This window comes from Melopsittacus undulatus, chromosome 8, assembly GCF_012275295.1.
Source record: "Melopsittacus undulatus isolate bMelUnd1 chromosome 8, bMelUnd1.mat.Z, whole genome shotgun sequence".
NCBI classification, from domain to species: domain Eukaryota; kingdom Metazoa; phylum Chordata; class Aves; order Psittaciformes; family Psittaculidae; genus Melopsittacus; species Melopsittacus undulatus.
In genome coordinates this window covers 39,219,706-39,239,860 of record NC_047534.1, presented here as the reverse complement: position 1 = coordinate 39,239,860, position 20,155 = coordinate 39,219,706, and the positions used below count along the sequence as shown (strand labels likewise).

Sequence of the window (20,155 nt, the reverse complement as noted above, 5' to 3'; positions counted from 1 at the left end):
AGTTTTGTGGTCTCTACAGGTGTATATGAAACAATAAGATGATCAAATAATACATGCACGCAGTCTTCTTTGAGAGAGTGTTGTGGTTACATTCAGTCATCAGTTATGCTTTGCTTCAAACACTTGGAATCATCAGGGTGTAAGATATGGCAGGTAGGACGTGGGAATTCTGTGTTAAGTTTCTCTTTCTGAGTCAGGCAGAAACATAGAAAACACATGCCTCCTTTCTACACCCAATCAGAGAATTATTTATGGAATCCTACTGCATCTGAGTGTCAGTCATATACTATTCATTCATCACTACATGGGTGTTGTAACAATTTTAGGAGAGCTATCATTTGCTTTATACTTACTGATTATTTCTATCAACTATTTCCACTCGTTCTCTTCATTTTCAGTCTCCCACAGCTCCTGGCTTCTAGATTCTACTGACTACAGAAATACATACTTTCTTTCCTTCCTTTTTGGTCATATTAATGACCCTTTACTGGAGTACGACTGTGGATCATCAGTAGATATATCCAGACTTCTGCTAGCAAATCTACCTCATATATTATTAGCACTAACTTGCTTTTAAAGAGGCAAAGGACTGATACTGCCGCTGTCATCCAGCAATACAGTCTATTAGAAAATTCAGAGATTCAACATTATGTTCTTTAAAGTGTTGACTTATTTGCAGGCTCTTGCTCAGAGCAACATATTATTCTATTTCAACCAAGCATGCGGTAATTGACAATTCTTAAAACTTTGCAAAAAAGTTCAGAAAGTGGCAGATATTTTTCAAGATACTGATATTAGTTTTACTGCCATTATTTAGGTACTCCACATGGCACTTCGTACCTCTTATGCCCCTATCTGCAATAGGTCATTGCAGAAAAATTAGCCTGACTTAAGTACAGAAGAGCATGATGTTTCTTCTAATAATGATACAAATATTGATGGCATGTACCTTTGGCTGGTGGTGGTTCTGATATTTTGGGTACAGCAACGGGTGGTTTTTCTTGCTGGATAGCTTTCTTGGGCACCTTGAGCACTTTAAAGATATTATTTTCTCTTAAATTCACAGTTAAAATATACAAGAGAGCATAACACACAATAAAGTCCAAGAGTTTAGATATTTCTGACACTGTGACATTCCTCTATTGACTGGATTGTTAGGCACATATGCAAAGATAGGCACAGCACAGGCTAGGCGAAGAGGACACAAAACATGTACTATGCAAAAGAAGGTATAAGAAGTGAAAATAGTAATCAATACACTTAAGCAAAAAGCAAATCCCTCCAGAAGATATACCTTTAGCTGGTGGAGCCTCAGGCTTCTTGGGTGCTGCTGTTGGTTTCTTGGGCACTGCCACAGGCTTTGGGGGAATGACCACTGGCACCTCCTCTTCTGGCTCTTCCTCCTCGGCTACCTCAGGCACTTTAAAGATATTAGTCCCATTTACTTGACTGTGCTAAAGATCAGAAATCAGACAACCGGCAAGCAGAAGCAGGAAAGTAAGCCCTTGACAGACTACCAGGGAGCCCTCTCTAGACAAGCATTCTTCCTTTGGGCAGACCACTCGCAGCAAGGAGCCAAATTAGGGACTTATGAGAGAGCTCTGGCTGACAAGCACCACTTTCTCCTGCAGGCATGCAGAGGCACATACGGACACAACACAACCAAGAGCCGCTCTCACCTCGCCACACAGAACACAGAGGGGCAAAGAGCACTCAGGACTGTGGAAACATAAAAGGAAGAATGGGCCATTTCAGAACACCACTGTATACCTTCAGCTGGAGGAGCTTCTGGCTCTCCAGCCTCAGCAACTGGTGTCACTTCTTCAGGTGCTTCCTCCTCCCCTTCCTCTGCCTCAGGCTCCTCAGGTACCTCAGGCGCTTCAAAGATATTAGCGTGTTTTGTTTTACATTGGTGAAAGCACATGCCAAATAGGAACAAAATCCAGGGCAACACAGGTACAGAACATCACCACACAGCCAGCTCATCACCTTACACGCACATACGGCACCATTTACCAGGCGTACACAGTCTTGAGAGTCTCTGTTTAGAAACAGGGGCAGGCCAAGAGAGGGATGACAACACTCAATAGAAGAAGACAAAGTATCTTCTTTGTTAAGTTATCCATGAAAAGAGGTACCTCTGGGTGCTGGAAGCTCTGGTGCTTTGGCAATGGGAACGGACACTTTTTCCTCACGAGTAGCTTTCCTGGGCACCTCAGGTGCTTCAAAGATATTAGTAACAGTCAGTTTTATACATTAAACAGGAAGATGAACAATGAAACACAAACTAGAGATACCCTCGTGAAGGTAAGCAAATTGGTCTCACAGAGTCTTGAGCTCATTTCTCCCTCCCTCACGGACATACACACAAACCCACAGAGAGTCACATGATGGTGATGCCACGTAGGTTCTGTGAGAAAACTGTTGGCTATGTTTAGGTTCTGCTCAGGGTGAGGTGTGAATTAGGATTCCCCTCTCTGTACTCAGCAGCCTTCCCTTTCTGAGAGGAGGCACCATCATTCATAAATCTGCTGGGATCTGACCTTTCCTGGGGAGAGACCTCAGCCCATAACTTATCTGTTGCCATTCTTTATGAATCTGCCAGTGCTTTGCACTCAGCAATGTGGACAGTGACAGTGTGAAGAACAGAAATCCAATTATCATTTATATTTCTCTCCTCTATTTACTTACTTTTTTTTTTGAATTTTCTGTCATAATGGCACATGATCGGCTCAACTTAATGACCTTTCAGGGCTTCTACAATCCTATATTTTGAAAATGCTTTACTTCAGGATAGAAGGACTACCTACATTGATAGTAAGTTTCCTTGCTGTCATTATTTGAGTAATGCAGAATTATTTTATATAAATAGAGAAGATCTTGTGGACTTCTACGTAATCAGTATTTGCAATTAATTTGCAGTTTTGTGCATCCCATTTTCTTGCCCATTTTCTTGCTTCCATATTAGCTTATTGTCTGAAAAGAAATATTTTACATCTTTATATGAATGTATGCCTACAGCCATATAATTTTCTTGTAGGAAAATTGACTATGATTTGAAAACCATGCCATCTACCATGCATTTGAATAAGCACTGCATTTACTGAGGAGTTTGGAGTAGCTATTATTAGGGACCTAGGCCCATATCACATATACCAAAATCTCGAGGTACTTAGGTATACTGTCCTGTCTAGGTACGTACCTCTTATTACTCTAGGACTTCATTTCCCCTATCAGCATTTGTAACAGCCCATTTCCTCCTTATTCTCTCTGATCAGGTTTTATATGTTCTGTATGTATGTGTCTACTTCTTAACATTGCTCTGACACAACTACGTTTGCTTATTACAATGATATAACAAGACACAGCTGCCAAGTAGTAGTTGTTACAGAAAAATAGGTAAAAAATCCCAAACAACTATTATTTGAGATTGTTGAGAAAAGATTAAGAGAGAAGTTTACATTAAAAATATATCTTAAAAAGTTTTTTCCTACGTGTTTTATCAGTTGTAATATATAGTGATTTTAGATAATGAACACATACGAGGGAGATTTTAGGGTCCTCCATGTTCCCTAAATGCATGCCATTCTAACAATAGACTGCGTACACACTGTAGAATGTTGAAATGTCAGGCAATCAGGAGTGAACAGGGTAACAAACATGACAAATGACATGTAAGACAGTAAGAAACAGTCTCATTCAGGCTGATGCACAGGGCAACAGGTACCTTGAACTGGTGCAGGTTCTGGCTTTCTTGGCACAGTTACAGGTATGGGCTCTTCCGCAGCACCTTTCTTAGGCACCTTGGGCACTTCAAAGATATTAGTATGCTTTAGTTTTGTGGTCTCTACAGGTGTATATGAAACAATAAGATGATCAAATAATACATGCACGCAGTCTTCTTTGAGAGAGTGTTGTGGTTACATTCAGTCATCAGTTATGCTTTGCTTCAAACACTTGGAATCATCAGGGTGTAAGATATGGCAGGTAGGACGTGGGAATTCTGTGTTAAGTTTCTCTTTCTGAGTCAGGCAGAAACATAGAAAACACATGCCTCCTTTCTACACCCAATCAGAGAATTATTTATGGAATCCTACTGCATCTGAGTGTCAGTCATATACTATTCATTCATCACTACATGGGTGTTGTAACAATTTTAGGAGAGCTATCATTTGCTTTATACTTACTGATTATTTCTATCAACTATTTCCACTCGTTCTCTTCATTTTCAGTCTCCCACAGCTCCTGGCTTCTAGATTCTACTGACTACAGAAATACATACTTTCTTTCCTTCCTTTTTGGTCATATTAATGACCCTTTACTGGAGTACGACTGTGGATCATCAGTAGATATATCCAGACTTCTGCTAGCAAATCTACCTCATATATTATTAGCACTAACTTGCTTTTAAAGAGGCAAAGGACTGATACTGCCGCTGTCATCCAGCAATACAGTCTATTAGAAAATTCAGAGATTCAACATTATGTTCTTTAAAGTGTTGACTTATTTGCAGGCTCTTGCTCAGAGCAACATATTATTCTATTTCAACCAAGCATGCGGTAATTGACAATTCTTAAAACTTTGCAAAAAAGTTCAGAAAGTGGCAGATATTTTTCAAGATACTGATATTAGTTTTACTGCCATTATTTAGGTACTCCACATGGCACTTCGTACCTCTTATGCCCCTATCTGCAATAGGTCATTGCAGAAAAATTAGCCTGACTTAAGTACAGAAGAGCATGATGTTTCTTCTAATAATGATACAAATATTGATGGCATGTACCTTTGGCTGGTGGTGGTTCTGATATTTTGGGTACAGCAACGGGTGGTTTTTCTTGCTGGATAGCTTTCTTGGGCACCTTGAGCACTTTAAAGATATTATTTTCTCTTAAATTCACAGTTAAAATATACAAGAGAGCATAACACACAATAAAGTCCAAGAGTTTAGATATTTCTGACACTGTGACATTCCTCTATTGACTGGATTGTTAGGCACATATGCAAAGATAGGCACAGCACAGGCTAGGCGAAGAGGACACAAAACATGTACTATGCAAAAGAAGGTATAAGAAGTGAAAATAGTAATCAATACACTTAAGCAAAAAGCAAATCCCTCCAGAAGATATACCTTTAGCTGGTGGAGCCTCAGGCTTCTTGGGTGCTGCTGTTGGTTTCTTGGGCACTGCCACAGGCTTTGGGGGAACGACCACTGGCACCTCCTCTTCTGGCTCTTCCTCCTCGGCTACCTCAGGCACTTTAAAGATATTAGTCCCATTTACTTGACTGTGCTAAAGATCAGAAATCAGACAACCGGCAAGCAGAAGCAGGAAAGTAAGCCCTTGACAGACTACCAGGGAGCCCTCTCTAGACAAGCATTCTTCCTTTGGGCAGACCACTCGCAGCAAGGAGCCAAATTAGGGACTTATGAGAGAGCTCTGGCTGACAAGCACCACTTTCTCCTGCAGGCATGCAGAGGCACATACGGACACAACACAACCAAGAGCCGCTCTCACCTCGCCACACAGAACACAGAGGGGCAAAGAGCACTCAGGACTGTGGAAACATAAAAGGAAGAATGGGCCATTTCAGAACACCACTGTATACCTTCAGCTGGAGGAGCTTCTGGCTCTCCAGCCTCAGCAACTGGTGTCACTTCTTCAGGTGCTTCCTCCTCCCCTTCCTCTGCCTCAGGCTCCTCAGGTACCTCAGGCGCTTCAAAGATATTAGCGTGTTTTGTTTTACATTGGTGAAAGCACATGCCAAATAGGAACAAAATCCAGGGCAACACAGGTACAGAACATCACCACACAGCCAGCTCATCACCTTACACGCACATACGGCACCATTTACCAGGCGTACACAGTCTTGAGAGTCTCTGTTTAGAAACAGGGGCAGGCCAAGAGAGGGATGACAACACTCAATAGAAGAAGACAAAGTATCTTCTTTGTTAAGTTATCCATGAAAAGAGGTACCTCTGGGTGCTGGAAGCTCTGGTGCTTTGGCAATGGGAACGGACACTTTTTCCTCACGAGTAGCTTTCCTGGGCACCTCAGGTGCTTCAAAGATATTAGTAACAGTCAGTTTTATACATAAAACAGGAAGATGAACAATGAAACACAAACTAGAGATACCCTCGTGAAGGTAAGCAAATTAGTCTCACAGAGTCTTGAGCTCATTTCTCCCTCCCTCATGGACATACACACAAACCCACAGAGAGTCACATGATGGTGATGCCACGTAGGTTCTGTGAGAAAACTGTTGGCTATGTTTAGGTTCTGCTCAGGGTGAGGTGTGAATTAGGATTCCCCTCTCTGTGCTCAGCAGCCTTCCCTTTCTGAGAGGAGGCACCATCATTCTTAAATCTGCTGGGATCTGACCTTTCCTGGGGAGAGACCTCAGCCCATAACTTATCTGTTGCCATTCTTTATGAATCTGCCAGTGCTTTGCACTTAGCAATGTGGACAGTGACAGTGTGAAGAACAGAAATCCAATTATCGTTTATATTTCTCTCCTCTATTTACTTACTTTTTTTTTTTCGAATTTTTTGTTATAATGGCACATGATGGGTTCAACTTAGTGACTTTTCAGGGCTTCTAGAATACTCCAAATTAAAAATATTTTCCCCGTTCATCTTATCAGCTATGATTTATAGCATTTTTAGATTCTCAACACATATGAGGAAGATTGTGAGAGTCCTCAATGTTCCCTATATATTTGCCATTCTAACACATGTACATGACACAGGGCATCACAAATGAGCAGGGTAACAGACATGATAAATAACTTGTAAGACAGTAAGAAACAGTCTCATTCAGGCTGATGCACAGGGCAACAGGTACCTTGAACTGGTGCAGGTTCTGGCTTTCTTGGCACAGTTACAGGTATGGGCTCTTCTGCAGCACCTTTCTTAGGCACCTTGGGCACTTCAAAGATATTAGTATGCTTTAGTTTTGTGGTCTCTACAGGTGTATATGAAACAATAAGATGATCAAATAATACATGCACACAGTCTTCTTTGAGAGAGTGTTTTGGTTACATTCAGTCATCAGTTATGCTTTGCTTCAAACACTTGGAATAATCAGGGTGTAAGATATGGCAGGTAGGATGTGGAAATTCTGTGTTTAGTTTCTCTTTCTGAGTCAGGCAGAAACATAGAAAACACATGCCTCCTTTCTACACCCAATCAGAGAATTATTTATGGAATCCTACTGCATCTGAGTGTCAGTCATATACTATTCATTCATCACTACATGGGCATTGTAACAATTTTAGGAGAGCTAATGAAAAGAAATGCCTCCCATAATGTTTAGGAAATGTTGTTCACAGGAACGTCACAGGTCTTTGGTGCTACTCATACTATGTAAAAACTCTGCAAATCACAGAGTGGAGAATGTTGACATATGACCAAAATACAGGTAAATTATAATTAACCATTTAAATAAAAGGTTCTGCTTCGTGATGCTATGATACCACAGATATGTGGAATTATTTTGCTGTATTTACAGAAACTGCTACTTTCTGCTGAAACTTCCACTTATTTTGTCATAGAAACACAGAATCATTTATTTCGCGTAAGGCTTTTTAAATCATCATGTTCTACAGGAAACCTGCCAAGTCCCAGTGAACTATGTATTAAACCATCCCTACTAATAATTTCAACAATATTTTATGCATCTGTTCTCTTGTTTAGTGTCCAAAATGTTTTGGCATCTATTGTTAGCAAGAGTTCATCATACCTGCTTGATTTATTGCTATAGCCTAAGAAATCAAATCTTAAAAAAAGTGTGATATAAGAAAAGTTTGGATGCTTTTAATTGAGGAAACATTTAACACCCCTGCACAGCAGTTATTTTCTGGTGCATCTCTCTCATATTTTAGATATCAGAGTATGTGTTGAAAGAACAATTTTAAATGAGATTAGTTAAAACCAACCAATCTTCATTATGATGCTAATCATGGTGGTATGTGTCTTTAGTAAGTGCAACTCCTGTAATTTTAGGTAAAGTTAATGTGCTCTTTCTCCTCTGGGGAGCCCTCTCAGGTATCTCATGTGCTTCAAAGATATTAGTGCCTTTCATTTTACAAGTACAATACAACTGAATATAAGTACAGAGACTAAAACACACAGGACAACAGACATGTTCTTGAGTAAGACCTTGGTACACACTCATACTCTGTGTGATTTGTTTAGCAAGCATCATTTAAAACATCAGATTTGAAATGACAGACAGAACAAAAGAGGTTAAGATAATAAGAGAAGAAACTTAGGTGTGTTTAACATATGTTTGTGCTAACGTGTACCTCTGACTGATGGAGGTTCTGACTTTTCAGGAAGAGCTACAGGAATTTTCTCTTCTGGGATAGCCTTTCCAGGCATTGCATGTTCTTTAAAGATATTAGTAACTTTTAGTTATTTGTATTAAGCTTTAAAACTAACAATGAAACATAATATACTCAAGAGAGGGAAAATAGATCCTATTCATAAGTGGTACCTTTAGGTGGTGCAGCTGCTTGCGTTTTAGGTAGAGCAACACTCTCCTGCTTTTTGGCCAGCTTGGCTGGTGGTGGTTCCTCAGATGCCCGAAGAGGTTCTGGTTCTTTAGGTGCCACTTCAGACTTTGGTTTTTGAAGTGCTGTAGAAGGCTTTAGTTTTTGAAGTGCTAAAATTGATTCAGGTTCCTCAGGCTCCATGATAGGTTCTGGCTTGCCAGCTGCCATAACATGCTTCGATTTTCTGGATTCTTCAATATGCACTGATTTTTGGAAATCTGCAACAAACTCTGTTGCTTCAGTTGCTACAACAAGCTCTGTTTTTTGGTGTGGCACAAAAGGTTTTGTTTTGGGGGGCACCACAAATCGCTCTGATTTTGGGGTTGATGCAACTGTCTCTGACTCCGTAAGTGCCACAATGTGCTCAGGTTCCTCTGGGGCCATGAATGGCTCTGTTTTTTGGGGATCCACAACAGGCTTTTGTTTTAGGGGTGTCACGCCATGCTTTAGTTTTGGGGGTGCTACATCAGGCTTAGGCTCTTCAGGTAGCACAATATACTCTTGTTTCTCAAGCACCACAAGACGCTCAGCTTTTTGGAATGCCACAACATATTCTGTTGTTTGAGGTGCCACAATAGTCTCAGGCTCCTCAGATGCCATAACATACTGTGGTTTTTGGGGTTCCACAACAGGCTTTTGTTTTCGGACCACTCTAGCAGGTTCTGGTTCTTGAGGTTTTACCTCCTGAGTCTTTGGTTTTGGGGGTCCTGCAGTGGGCTTTGGTTTTCTGGAAACTGGAAGAGGTACTTTCTTTTCTGGGAAAGTTGTCTTGGCCACTTCATGTACATAAAAGATATTAGTTCTAAATTTAACAAGCGCACTGACAAGCATATCCAGTTTAAGTGAATCATAAAACATAAACCCACAGTTGTAATAAAAACATTAAAAACATATCAGGTATCAGTCATTTATGCTGGCCTTTGTAATGATGAATATACCACATTTTAGCTCTTTTCCCTTTTTTTCTCAAATGTACAAACACACCCCAAGCCTCATGACCCCATATACGTACACTGATAGTATAATTTAAGCTATAAGTAAAATCTGTGGTAATTATAAACAAGAATGGACAGGACAAACAATATTAATAACATTGCAGGTGATAAGCAGACTCTTATAATAAGACTTTCAAGAATTAGCAGTGATGGCATATAATTTTCTTGGTAAAGAAAATTCTACTCTTAGTTACTAGAATGAGTACTTTCTTTTCTTCTACTATTATAACTTTAAACGTAGTAGCTGTGGTTGTTTTTATGAACCCAAGTAGCAGAACAGGAAGAATAATGTAAAACAGTAAGATGAATTGAAGTTTAAGATACAGGCAATTTAGACATCCAAGATTTATCATTATTCTTCAAAAAGACACATGTATGTCTATTTCACACACATATACAGATACATAAAACAGGTATAATTTAGAATCTCAGAAAAGTGAAGTCCTGGAAAATCAACGTTTAAAGAAAAGAGGATTTGCTTTTATTATTTTATTAGTGTTGAGATTTACCTGTCTCAGGTTCTGGTTCTTCAGGTGCAGCCTCTGGTTTTGGAACAAGTATAGGTTCTGGTTCTTTAGGCACAGGTATTTTCTTTTCTGGAACAACTTTCTTCGGCACTTCAGGTTCTTTAAAGATATTTTTTTTGTTTACTTTCAGGAATTTGAAGAATGGGAATTAAAAAGGCAACAATAGCTCAAGATGAAAATCATTGAACAGAATCAGAAAAAAAAAACCCAACTAATAAATAGTCTTTGTTTTTTTCATATTGCTTGATGCACACCATTTATAGCCATTGTTGCTTACTGGGAGCTATTCACAAATGAATAAGACAACACAATCTGTAACATTTATAAATATTAGAATATAAAAAAAGATGATAATACAAATTTAAAAAGAATATTTAGAGAAACAGGTTAAAATTTCTGTACAATTTTATCAGTATTGAAAATTACCTTTAGGTGGTGGAGGCTCTGTTTTTTTAGGAACTTCAATGTGTACTTTTTCTTCCGAAATAACTTTCTTGGGCACCTCAGGCACTTTAAAGAAAGTAATTAATTTTATTTTTATGAAATTCAAGCTTATGTCTGCAGCATTAAGACACTAAGAAAAAGTAAATCTCTAGGACATCAAAAAAGCAAGAGTGATTTTGGATATGAATATTAACTTTTTGTTTCTGCTTGTCTACAGAAAGTACTTTTTGATGTCTCACTGAGGTACATATGCAAAACCTACAATTTAAACGACAAAAATATTTTTTAGAACATTTATAGTAAAAGTAAATTACCATTCTATTAAAATGGGGTTTCTTTCATTAACTGTATAGACCAGTTACCTTTAGTTGGTGGACGTTCTGGTTTCTTCGGTACTTTAACTGAAACCTCTTCTGGCATCACTTTCTGTGGTACCTCAGGCACTTGAAAAATATTAATAACTTTTAATATAAGAATTTCATAAGCAACATTAAAGCATAATAGCAGAACAATATTAGTGAGAACACCAAACAACAAGCTGTATTTTTTCACACAACACATTTGTTTGCTCAAAAAACCTTTGATAACAGAAGAAAATTCTAAGAGGTCTTGGGTTCTATCTTCTATAGTGTTAATACAGTAAAAGAGTGAAATTTTTGATTCTGTTAATTTTGCCACAATGTCAAGTACCTTTAGCTGGTTGAACTGCTGGTTTTTTGGGCTCCACCACTGGTATTTTCTCATCTGGGACTTTCTTGGGCACTTCTGGCACTTTAAAATTGACAATTATGTTAAGACTAAGAATATAAAGACATTTAAATAACATTAAAGTGGAAAAAGAAACAAACAAAAGGGACACCAAGTGACATGAATTAAACATAAGAATGTTTACCAAATAGGCTTTTTGCTCCCAATCTTGATTGAGAGTAATTTGAGGGGAGTAAAGAGGCTGCTCTCAAAAATGAATTTTCAAAAAGGCAGTTTATAACATAGAAAGATGGACATATCAAAATGTCTTATCATCGAAAGTAATACAAATTATTGCCTTGGTTTTTTTAATTACAAGTACTTTTAGCTGGTGGTGCTTCTGCCTTTTTAGGCACAGCAACTTTCATTTTCTCTTCTACAACTACTTCCTTAGGTGTGTCAGGCACTTTAAAGAAAGGGATTATTTTTAATTGGAATTTTACAGCTACGTTCAAACTTTTCACTAGAAATTGCAAAGTAAGGAGGTTTTTAATGGAGCCATTGATTTTGACATGTTCATTGTGGTTTTATATGTCTCTGTGAAGTCTGAAGAAACAACTCTGAGACCTCTGGAATTTCTTCTACACCATTTTTTCATTTTATTCAACCACTTCCCAAATCTCCATTTGACTAAGGCTGCCATTGACCATTCTGTATTCCTTGTCAAATTCTTCTATGCATGATGACTTCTTGATGTCAATATTTAATCTATGCACAGAGGGTTTTTCCTGTGTTTAATATCTCTAACACTTACTCCACACTGTGAAGTTATTAAATTAATAAGGCTAATTTTTCAGTGTCAGTTAGGAGTAATTCACATCACAGAAGTCCTTTCTTCTCTCTTAAGATTTCTGCTGAGTTCTCAAGTGTCAGTCTCATCTCTGCCCAGCCACATCAGTATTTCTAACACTCTGGTACACTGATTACAGCTATAGCTATGATTCAAAAAGAAGAATTTCCAGAACTGTAGCATATATAGAACTGTGGGCACAGAGAAGTAAAGTAAGAGGACACAACAGACAAGCAATCAAAAACTAGACTGCACAATTAAGGTAGAGATTTTTTCCTCTTCCAAATTTTAGTTATGTATCCAGTATGCAACATACCTCTGGCTGCTGGTGGTTCTGGTTTTCTAGGCACAGCAACATGTACTTTCTCTTCTGGAATTTTCTCTTGCACCTCTGGCACTTTAAAAGAAACAGCATCCATTTTTGTTATATTTAAGGCATTTATAAATACATAAATTATTAGAAGAGTCTCACAAGAAGCATATCAGAAAGAAACGTAAGATCAGATATAAAAAGAGGTGTCATGCAAAAAATATTGTATACAATTGCATACTACAGGATATTTTATAAACAAGAAATAAAGGGTAATATTTTTCATCTACTGTAAAACCTACTGCCCAAGAGAAAGGGAAATCTCCTCCTCAGAGACTCAGCATTATTTTCATGTAAGCTTTAGCTGGTGTTACTCTTGGCTTTTTAGACAGCACCATTTACTTTTTCTTCTGAAACAGATTTCTTAGGTATCTTGGACACAAGATATTAGGGTACTTTTAAGAATTAAAGAAAAAAACCCAAAACAAGAATGCAATACCAAGAAATAAGACAAAACAAGTAAGTATATGAATAAGGATACTCTGACACCAGCTACATGTTCTGAAAATTCTCCATGGTTCTATCCCTCTGGAAAACCACAGTTTGAAGCAACATTGCTGGGGATCTTTTGTCATGCAGTGGTGACATGCCATGCAAACTGCTAGTTCAGGCAGATATCTGAAATATCTGACTGAACTGTAACAACTGGTTTCTGTGACTAATGCTATTTCAATTCAAAATTAAATCAATTGACCTCTAAGTTCAACATATGCAAAGTGAAAGAGGAAGTGTATATACTTTTTGCATGAGTATTGATAGAATTTCTGAAGCTGTTTACAGTACCTACAACCACCCATGTAGTGAAATCATTTGTTCTGTAACTCTCACTGCATGTTGTTTCAAGTAGTTTTCTTTATTTTTAGTCCCTTTGACTAGTTTCTGTTACAATTTCTGTGCTATCACAGTGGATTACTCTTGGGTAGAAGAAATAGACAAACTCAACTTTTTAATGATTCAATAATGACAAAACAGAGGACAGAAGAAAGAAGTAAAAGATGTTCACTCATACATTTGGCAGGTGGAGCTTTTGGCTTTTTAGGCAGAAGGACAGGTTTCTCTTCAGAAATAGTTTTACTGGGAAATTCAGGCACTTGAAAGATATTTACTGATTTTAATTTTCATGTTATGACATAAAGGCAAGTTAAGAAACAGGAAATTCGACATATACAACAGAAATGCCACAAATCTGACACAAATGGACCATGAACTACTAAAGCAGAAAAGATGTAAGAGCAGAAAAAAAGGTTACTACCAAAAGACCTCAGTTCTATTTGGCTATCAAAGTACCTTTAGATGGTGGAGGTTCTGGTCTTTTAGGCACAGGAACAGGTTCTGTCTTTTTTGCCACACCAATAGGCACTTTTTCTTCTGTAACAGTTTTCTTAATTACTGTGGGCACTTTAAAGATATTAGTTCATTTTAAGAATTTATATGGAATAGAAAGACAAGTCACAAAAAATCACAGTTTGTAAGTAACTGTTGGTACTATAGGTACTAAAGGCACAAAAAGAATGAACACAGAAAGTAATTACACTGAACAAGAAACTAAACCATGAACAAGAATAATTTTTTCTGGAGTTCATGACTTTGCAAATTGTAGGAAGAGATGATGAAGAAGACATATACCTCTAGGTGCTGGAGCCTCCTCTTTTCTATAAACAGTAGAAATTTCCTCTTCTATGTGCATCTCCTCATAAACTTCATGTACTTGAAAGATATTAGTTTAAATATTTAAATTAACTTGGAATATATTCAGAAAACAACAGTGTGAAAGACAAGAAATGTAATCAAATATTCAAGCTAATACAAAAATACATGACTCTGTGTTATATTAACCCTCTAAACAAGCATGCTTTCAAATGAAGGAAGAAAAAAAATCTCAGATTCTACCCTGATCTGACCTCTTAAGCTTGCCAGCAGAAAGACAAGTGATATGTGATAGATCAGGCTGGATGTGGTTCTGAGCAACCTGATCTAGTTGATGATGTCCCTGCTCAATACAGGAGGGTTGAATTAGATGACCTTTGAAGGTCCCTTCCAAGCTAAACCATTCTATGATTTTGTGTCCTGAACTGGGCAGACAGGCCCTGTCTATCTATGCTGTCACATTTTCTATTCTATTTTTTTCCTGTCAGACTGATGCCAAATATCAGAGTCCATTGCAATTATCCCTTGCACAAAAAGCTAATTTTCCCCTAAAAACCCTGCAGATGATTTTTTAATTAATTAATTAATTTTATACTGTTGCAGCTAACAAAAGCTGCTAACTAAACTTTATTGTAGGCAGAATGCTCTCAAAATAATCAGAGATTTATATATGAAAACATTTTTTATATTTCAAATCCTACTAAAAATTCATTGTACCTTCAAAGTGTGAAGCTTCTTCTTTAGGTAGAGGAGGTAGTATTTTTTCTTTGCGGAGAGCTTTCTTTGGTACTATAGAAACTTAAAAATATTGGTTTATTTTAGAAATTTGTCCTAGGAAAGAAGTAGTACACTCTTGTAAAACAGTAAAAAATTGCACTAGAATGAAAATACATGGTATTAATCTGTGAATACAACTGAAGAACTTTACTTTCTGGATTTCAGTACTTTTCTATTTTCTGGTATTTACAAGTCTGAATTTTCTCTTTGCTCAAAAGAAACAGTTAGATTTTGCTTTTTTTTCTTTTCTTTAAGAACTTTGTCAATTTAAAGGGTTTTCTTTAAAAAAAAGAAAATCAATTTACCTATAAAAGCAAGGCAAAACTGCAGTAAAATTAACTAAATAATATGTTTCAAACACCTATAGAGTTTTTAAAATTTGGGATTTTATTAAAAACTATGCTTCTATGAAAAAAAAGCAGCTTTGTATTTTGTCCTTATTTAAACTCTTACCTTAATTTTAGATTTATTAAAACCCCTGACATGATTGCAGAGTGCTCCTGCAAACAAGCTTCTGCCACAGACTTGTAGGGGAAAGTATTTTGGGAAATAGAATATGAGACAAGAGGTAAAAAAAACCCAAATCCTGTTATGAATTTCCTGTTTACTAAATTTCTTTGTATTTTCTTTATATTTCTCTCTCTTTTTTTAAAAAAAAATCTTGATACAGAATGTGTCATACTGTTTGAGCAGGTGCTAACACAAGATAAAAATATGAACTTGTGGAAAATGTTCCTTGCATTTGTTTTCCTGAATGATAATTTTTTCTGTCTTAATAAACCATTGGTTTTAATCCCTGATCTCTCTGTATGTGTGCTCTCTTTCTAAGATAAAAGCAAACAGAGACAAAATTTACAAGAGAGCAAATGGAAGGAAAGAGTGTATATAGCACCTGGTCATGTTCAAGAAAAAAGCATGATGGATTTCTCAGTTTGTACCTGACTTTTGAAAGAGGCTAGACAAAATCCATTTGGGGCTCATGTACCTTTAGCTGGAGGAGCTTCTTCTGTAGGTACAGCAGGTATTTTCTTCTGTGCAACAGTTTTCTTTGTCACTGCAGGTACTTCAAAGATAATAAATTTTTTAAAGAACGTAAATAACAAAAAAGCAATGGCAGACATAACAGCTAAGAAAATATCACAATGAACATATTAAATAACAGATTGGCACATGGGTCTAATGATGAAGATTAATAGCTAATTTGTAGGGAATGTGTTTCTTTGTAGATTGCTTGAATACTTGGTATACCTTTAGCTGCTGGAGCTTCTGGTAGACTAGGAATAACAGGGGCTGCTTCTTCTTCTTCCTCTGCTGGAACTTCTCCGTAAACTTCAGCCTCTTTAAAGATATTAGTTTATTTTACATATTTCAACATTATTTAGAAGATATTAGATTGACATAATGCAAAAGTGAAGACATATATATGGACAGAGAGCTGTTTTAACATAAAATTATTTAAATATCTGATTTCTACATGATAATTTACCTACTACCACTAGAAGCAACCATTCCCAGTTAGGAAAATAAAAATTTACAGAAATATTCAATTTTATTTTCTACTTAATTAGTTCTGTGAATTAAACAAAAATTGTAATTGAATTTCATATGTCCTCATCTGGCATGAGCTATATATATCCCAGCTCAAAAAGTAATCATTACTTTGGATGGCTTCTCTCCCAGTGTCTTTTTAATTTTATTTCTCTGGTACAGTGTGACTAAAGTGCTTTCCTGGATCAGAAACCTAGCTTCACTCTTATTTATGTTTCTTTCTCCCATGCTTAACTATAACTAAATTCAGGGGGAATGAGGGTCTCACAGACATGGCTGGAAATTACTTTTAAATACATAAAAGAAATAAATAGAAAGTGTTTCATATTTGACAGAACAATCTAGAGCATGAGCTGATATAGTCCCTGCAGTTTACTGCTTGGTAGATGTGTCACTGATGTACCTTCATACAAAGGAGTCTCCTCTTCTCTAGGAATAATGGTGGGTATTTTCTCTTCAAGGACAGCTCTCTTATGAAACTCAGGAACTTAAAAGATATTACCTTGCTTTTAGTAAACTCAAAATGATTTTCAACTTTTAAAATCTCAAACAGAAATAAACTCAGAAATCTAAGGTCTTTTGAAGTTCCACATACAATGCCTTTTTGAGAACAAAATACTACACAGTTTTGGAACTGTCTTGCTAGTACAATTATGTGACAAAATGCATAGTTTCTGCTTTCGAAGAGCATAACTCATTTGCTTTTCTTACTGTATCACCATTTTCCTTCTCATACATGTAACAGCTTTAAAAGTTCTAACTTGCTAGCTCTTACCCTATTACTTTTCCACCAATATCATGTATTGACATCAAACACCCAGTTTAAACAAAATTCACATCTACAGTAAAAACATAAAAGTGCTGAAGGCTTTCACACTGGTAGTGTAAGTAGTGATACCTCCTCAGCATGTTTTCATTCATAAATGAATGTATTTACTGTTTAGCACATGCATAGCACATATCTGAAATGCTTGATAGCACATATCTGAAATGTTTGTCTCACAGTTTTCAATTTATTGCTGAGAGCCAAATCTGCACTTAAAGACTAGATACTTTTGCAATGATATAAAGAAGATGAGGATAATTTTAGGAGATGTTTGGAAAAGTGACAGGAATATTTCTTTTCCATAAGACTTTATATCCAAGTTTCTTTTACCTTTAATTGGTGGAACTTGTATTTCAGGTTTATATGTAGGTTTCTTTTCTTCAGGGGCTGCTCTTTTGAGAATGGCTTGCCCTTTAAGATATAATTTACTTTTAGGGCTTTCAAAGTTATTTGGAAGAAGTTAGAAAGAATAAGAGACAATCTAACAATGAAGATTAATGAAACAACAAAGGATTAAATGATTCCTGAAAGAACATCTATGTTAATTTTGAAGACTAGACATATAACATACAAAAAATATAACATTAAATAACATTCTTGAAAGATGGCCATAGATTCCGTTGGTGGAATCTCCTTTCTTTTCAGAAGAAATAAAAATATTATTTCTTTCTGAACTACTTTCACAAGTAGCTTAATGACAGAACACACATTTTTTTTAAAGCAACAGACTTATTTTCAACAAAAGACTTGAAACCAACAGGCAAAAAAGACTCAGTCACAAACAGCTAAAAAACCTACTGTGGGAAAACAAAACATTTGGACATCTTTCTCAACAAATAATGAAGACAAAAGTCTGAAATCAGAATTTATGATACATGAGGACAGTGCAGAGGAAGTATACCTTTAGCTGGTGGAGTAATTTCCTTTTTAGGAACAGCAGGTTGTACTTTTTCTTTTGGAACAGGTTTCTTCGGCGCCACTGGCACTTTAAAGACATTGGGTTTTTTTTAAGAAGTTTTGCAATATGAATGTTGTGTAAGAATATAAGTAGAATAAAAAGCAAACAGTGCAAAGAGTCAGAAAAATTAGCAAAATACAAAAATACAGTATCTTCAATTGCTACTGGGTGGTGACCACGCAGGCCACCCATCTGGACTAAACGCCTGGATTCACATAGCTAGAGTCTTCCATGTTCACTGAATGAAAAACACCACTCTTGCATCAGTTTTTGACTAACAAACTCCAAGTTTTTCTGCAAAAAATCTCCACCTTTCCCACTGACTTCATTCCAATAATTTTTACAAAAAAACAATTATAAAATTTAGCACAAAATTAATTTCTGACAAAGTAAATGTTCTGAACAGAAAATTACAGAGCTCCAAACTAGTAGAGAAACTCTACTACCATCCACGCACAATTAGTATTCGGGACATTTGTTGTAGAACCTGGTATAGAGAACAGCTATTTAAGATTGTATGTGCTCCAGCAAGTGTCTCAGTTTTGATTTGTTAAAGAAATAGAATTTTTTTAGTAACTTAATCCCTGTCTTTTACTGCATTGAAAACAGGAGTTAAGTGTCTAGCAGTCAAATTAGCATATGTAAATTACTTGATTTAGGGCTTCAGATGCTCAGGCTGAAGTCTGTTTTAAAATTTATCTAGTATCTGATGTACCTTTAGCTGGTGCAGGTTCTTTTGCAGGAGCAGGAACAGGCACTTTTTTTCCTGGCAGAGGTCTTTTAGGCACCTCAGGAACTTCAAAAAGAATTGATTTTGGATTTTAAGTTATTTATGAGGAAATGCAATGAATACAAAGACAGCAAACAGCAATTGCTCAGTTGTAGAGGAGCAATTTCATGAATTATTTAGTGACAAGTGAACAGCCACTTATTTCGGAGTTCCTGAGCTATGAAAGCTAAGCAATAACAGTGCAAAACTTTCTGGTACATTTTACGTGCACTTTCTGTTTGGTATGAAGGATCTTATAATCATAAATTTAAATTATGAGAAGGAAGATCCAACACAAGTTTTAATATCTCTGTAATTCACAGAAGCTAAACTGGGCAAAAGAAACAAATATAGACGAATAAAAATATTTGAGTTCTGAAGTGAAACTGCATTAGAAAATTATCATTGAATTGCTTGTGACATATCTATACTAGCTCACTCTTGGGCAGTCAGATGTGGAATCCTCCCATTCTAGTCTGAAAGGAAGAATTCCTCAGGAAGGAATAGTAGAAAAACAATCTTTGAATGGATTTATCATTACCAGCAACAGACACACATAGGACTACAAATGGGGAAAAAATATAAATAAACACCCAAAGGAGGCTTAAGCAGCAACTTGGAACTCAAGAAACTGTAAGAATAAAGAAATCATGACTTGATGTACCTATAGCAGGCTGGATTTCGTAAGCCTCTTCATACACCTCTTCATATTTCTCATAGATCTCTTCCGTCTCCTTGAACTCATACTTTTCATAGTAATCTTTCTCCTCAGCCTCCTCTTCATATTCCTGTTCCTGAATCTCCTTATATCTCTCAGGTTCTTCAGGTTCCTCATATGCCTCAATTTCTTCACCTTCTTGAACGTCCTCAAACTCTTCAATGCTCTCGTATGTCTCGTACTTCTCATACTCTTCATATGTATACCCGTATTTCTCCACCGGAGGAGCAGGAGCAGGGACTTTTTCTTTCCGAACAAGTTTCCTGGATACTTCAGGCACTTTGGAAACAATATTATTATTACTAGGCAATAATTATTAATTTTTAAAATTTTTTTAAGTTAGTCAAGACTATCTACATCAAACACAAAAATGTACAGATCACCACAAGTTACATTAAAATATCTGAACGTGGTTCTGAAATTATAAGAAAAATCAAATCTTTGGGATGATTAAAAAGACATATATCTGTACCTTTAGTTGGTGTTGGC

General features: G+C 36.6%; 1 protein-coding gene across 1 annotated transcript in view; it reads right to left on the bottom strand.

Moving 5' to 3' along the window:
* TTN (titin) overlaps window positions 1–20,155 on the bottom strand; it is a 246,511-nt gene that overhangs the window by 117,260 nt on the left and 109,096 nt on the right. Inside the window, exons 111-113 of the mRNA XM_034065601.1 lie at window positions 11,207–11,287; window positions 10,879–10,959; window positions 10,499–10,582 (exon numbers count right to left, since the gene is read on the bottom strand). Coding sequence (XP_033921492.1) covers window positions 10,499–10,582; window positions 10,879–10,959; window positions 11,207–11,287 — 246 coding nt within the window. The remainder of the gene's footprint in view (window positions 1–10,498; window positions 10,583–10,878; window positions 10,960–11,206; window positions 11,288–20,155) is intronic.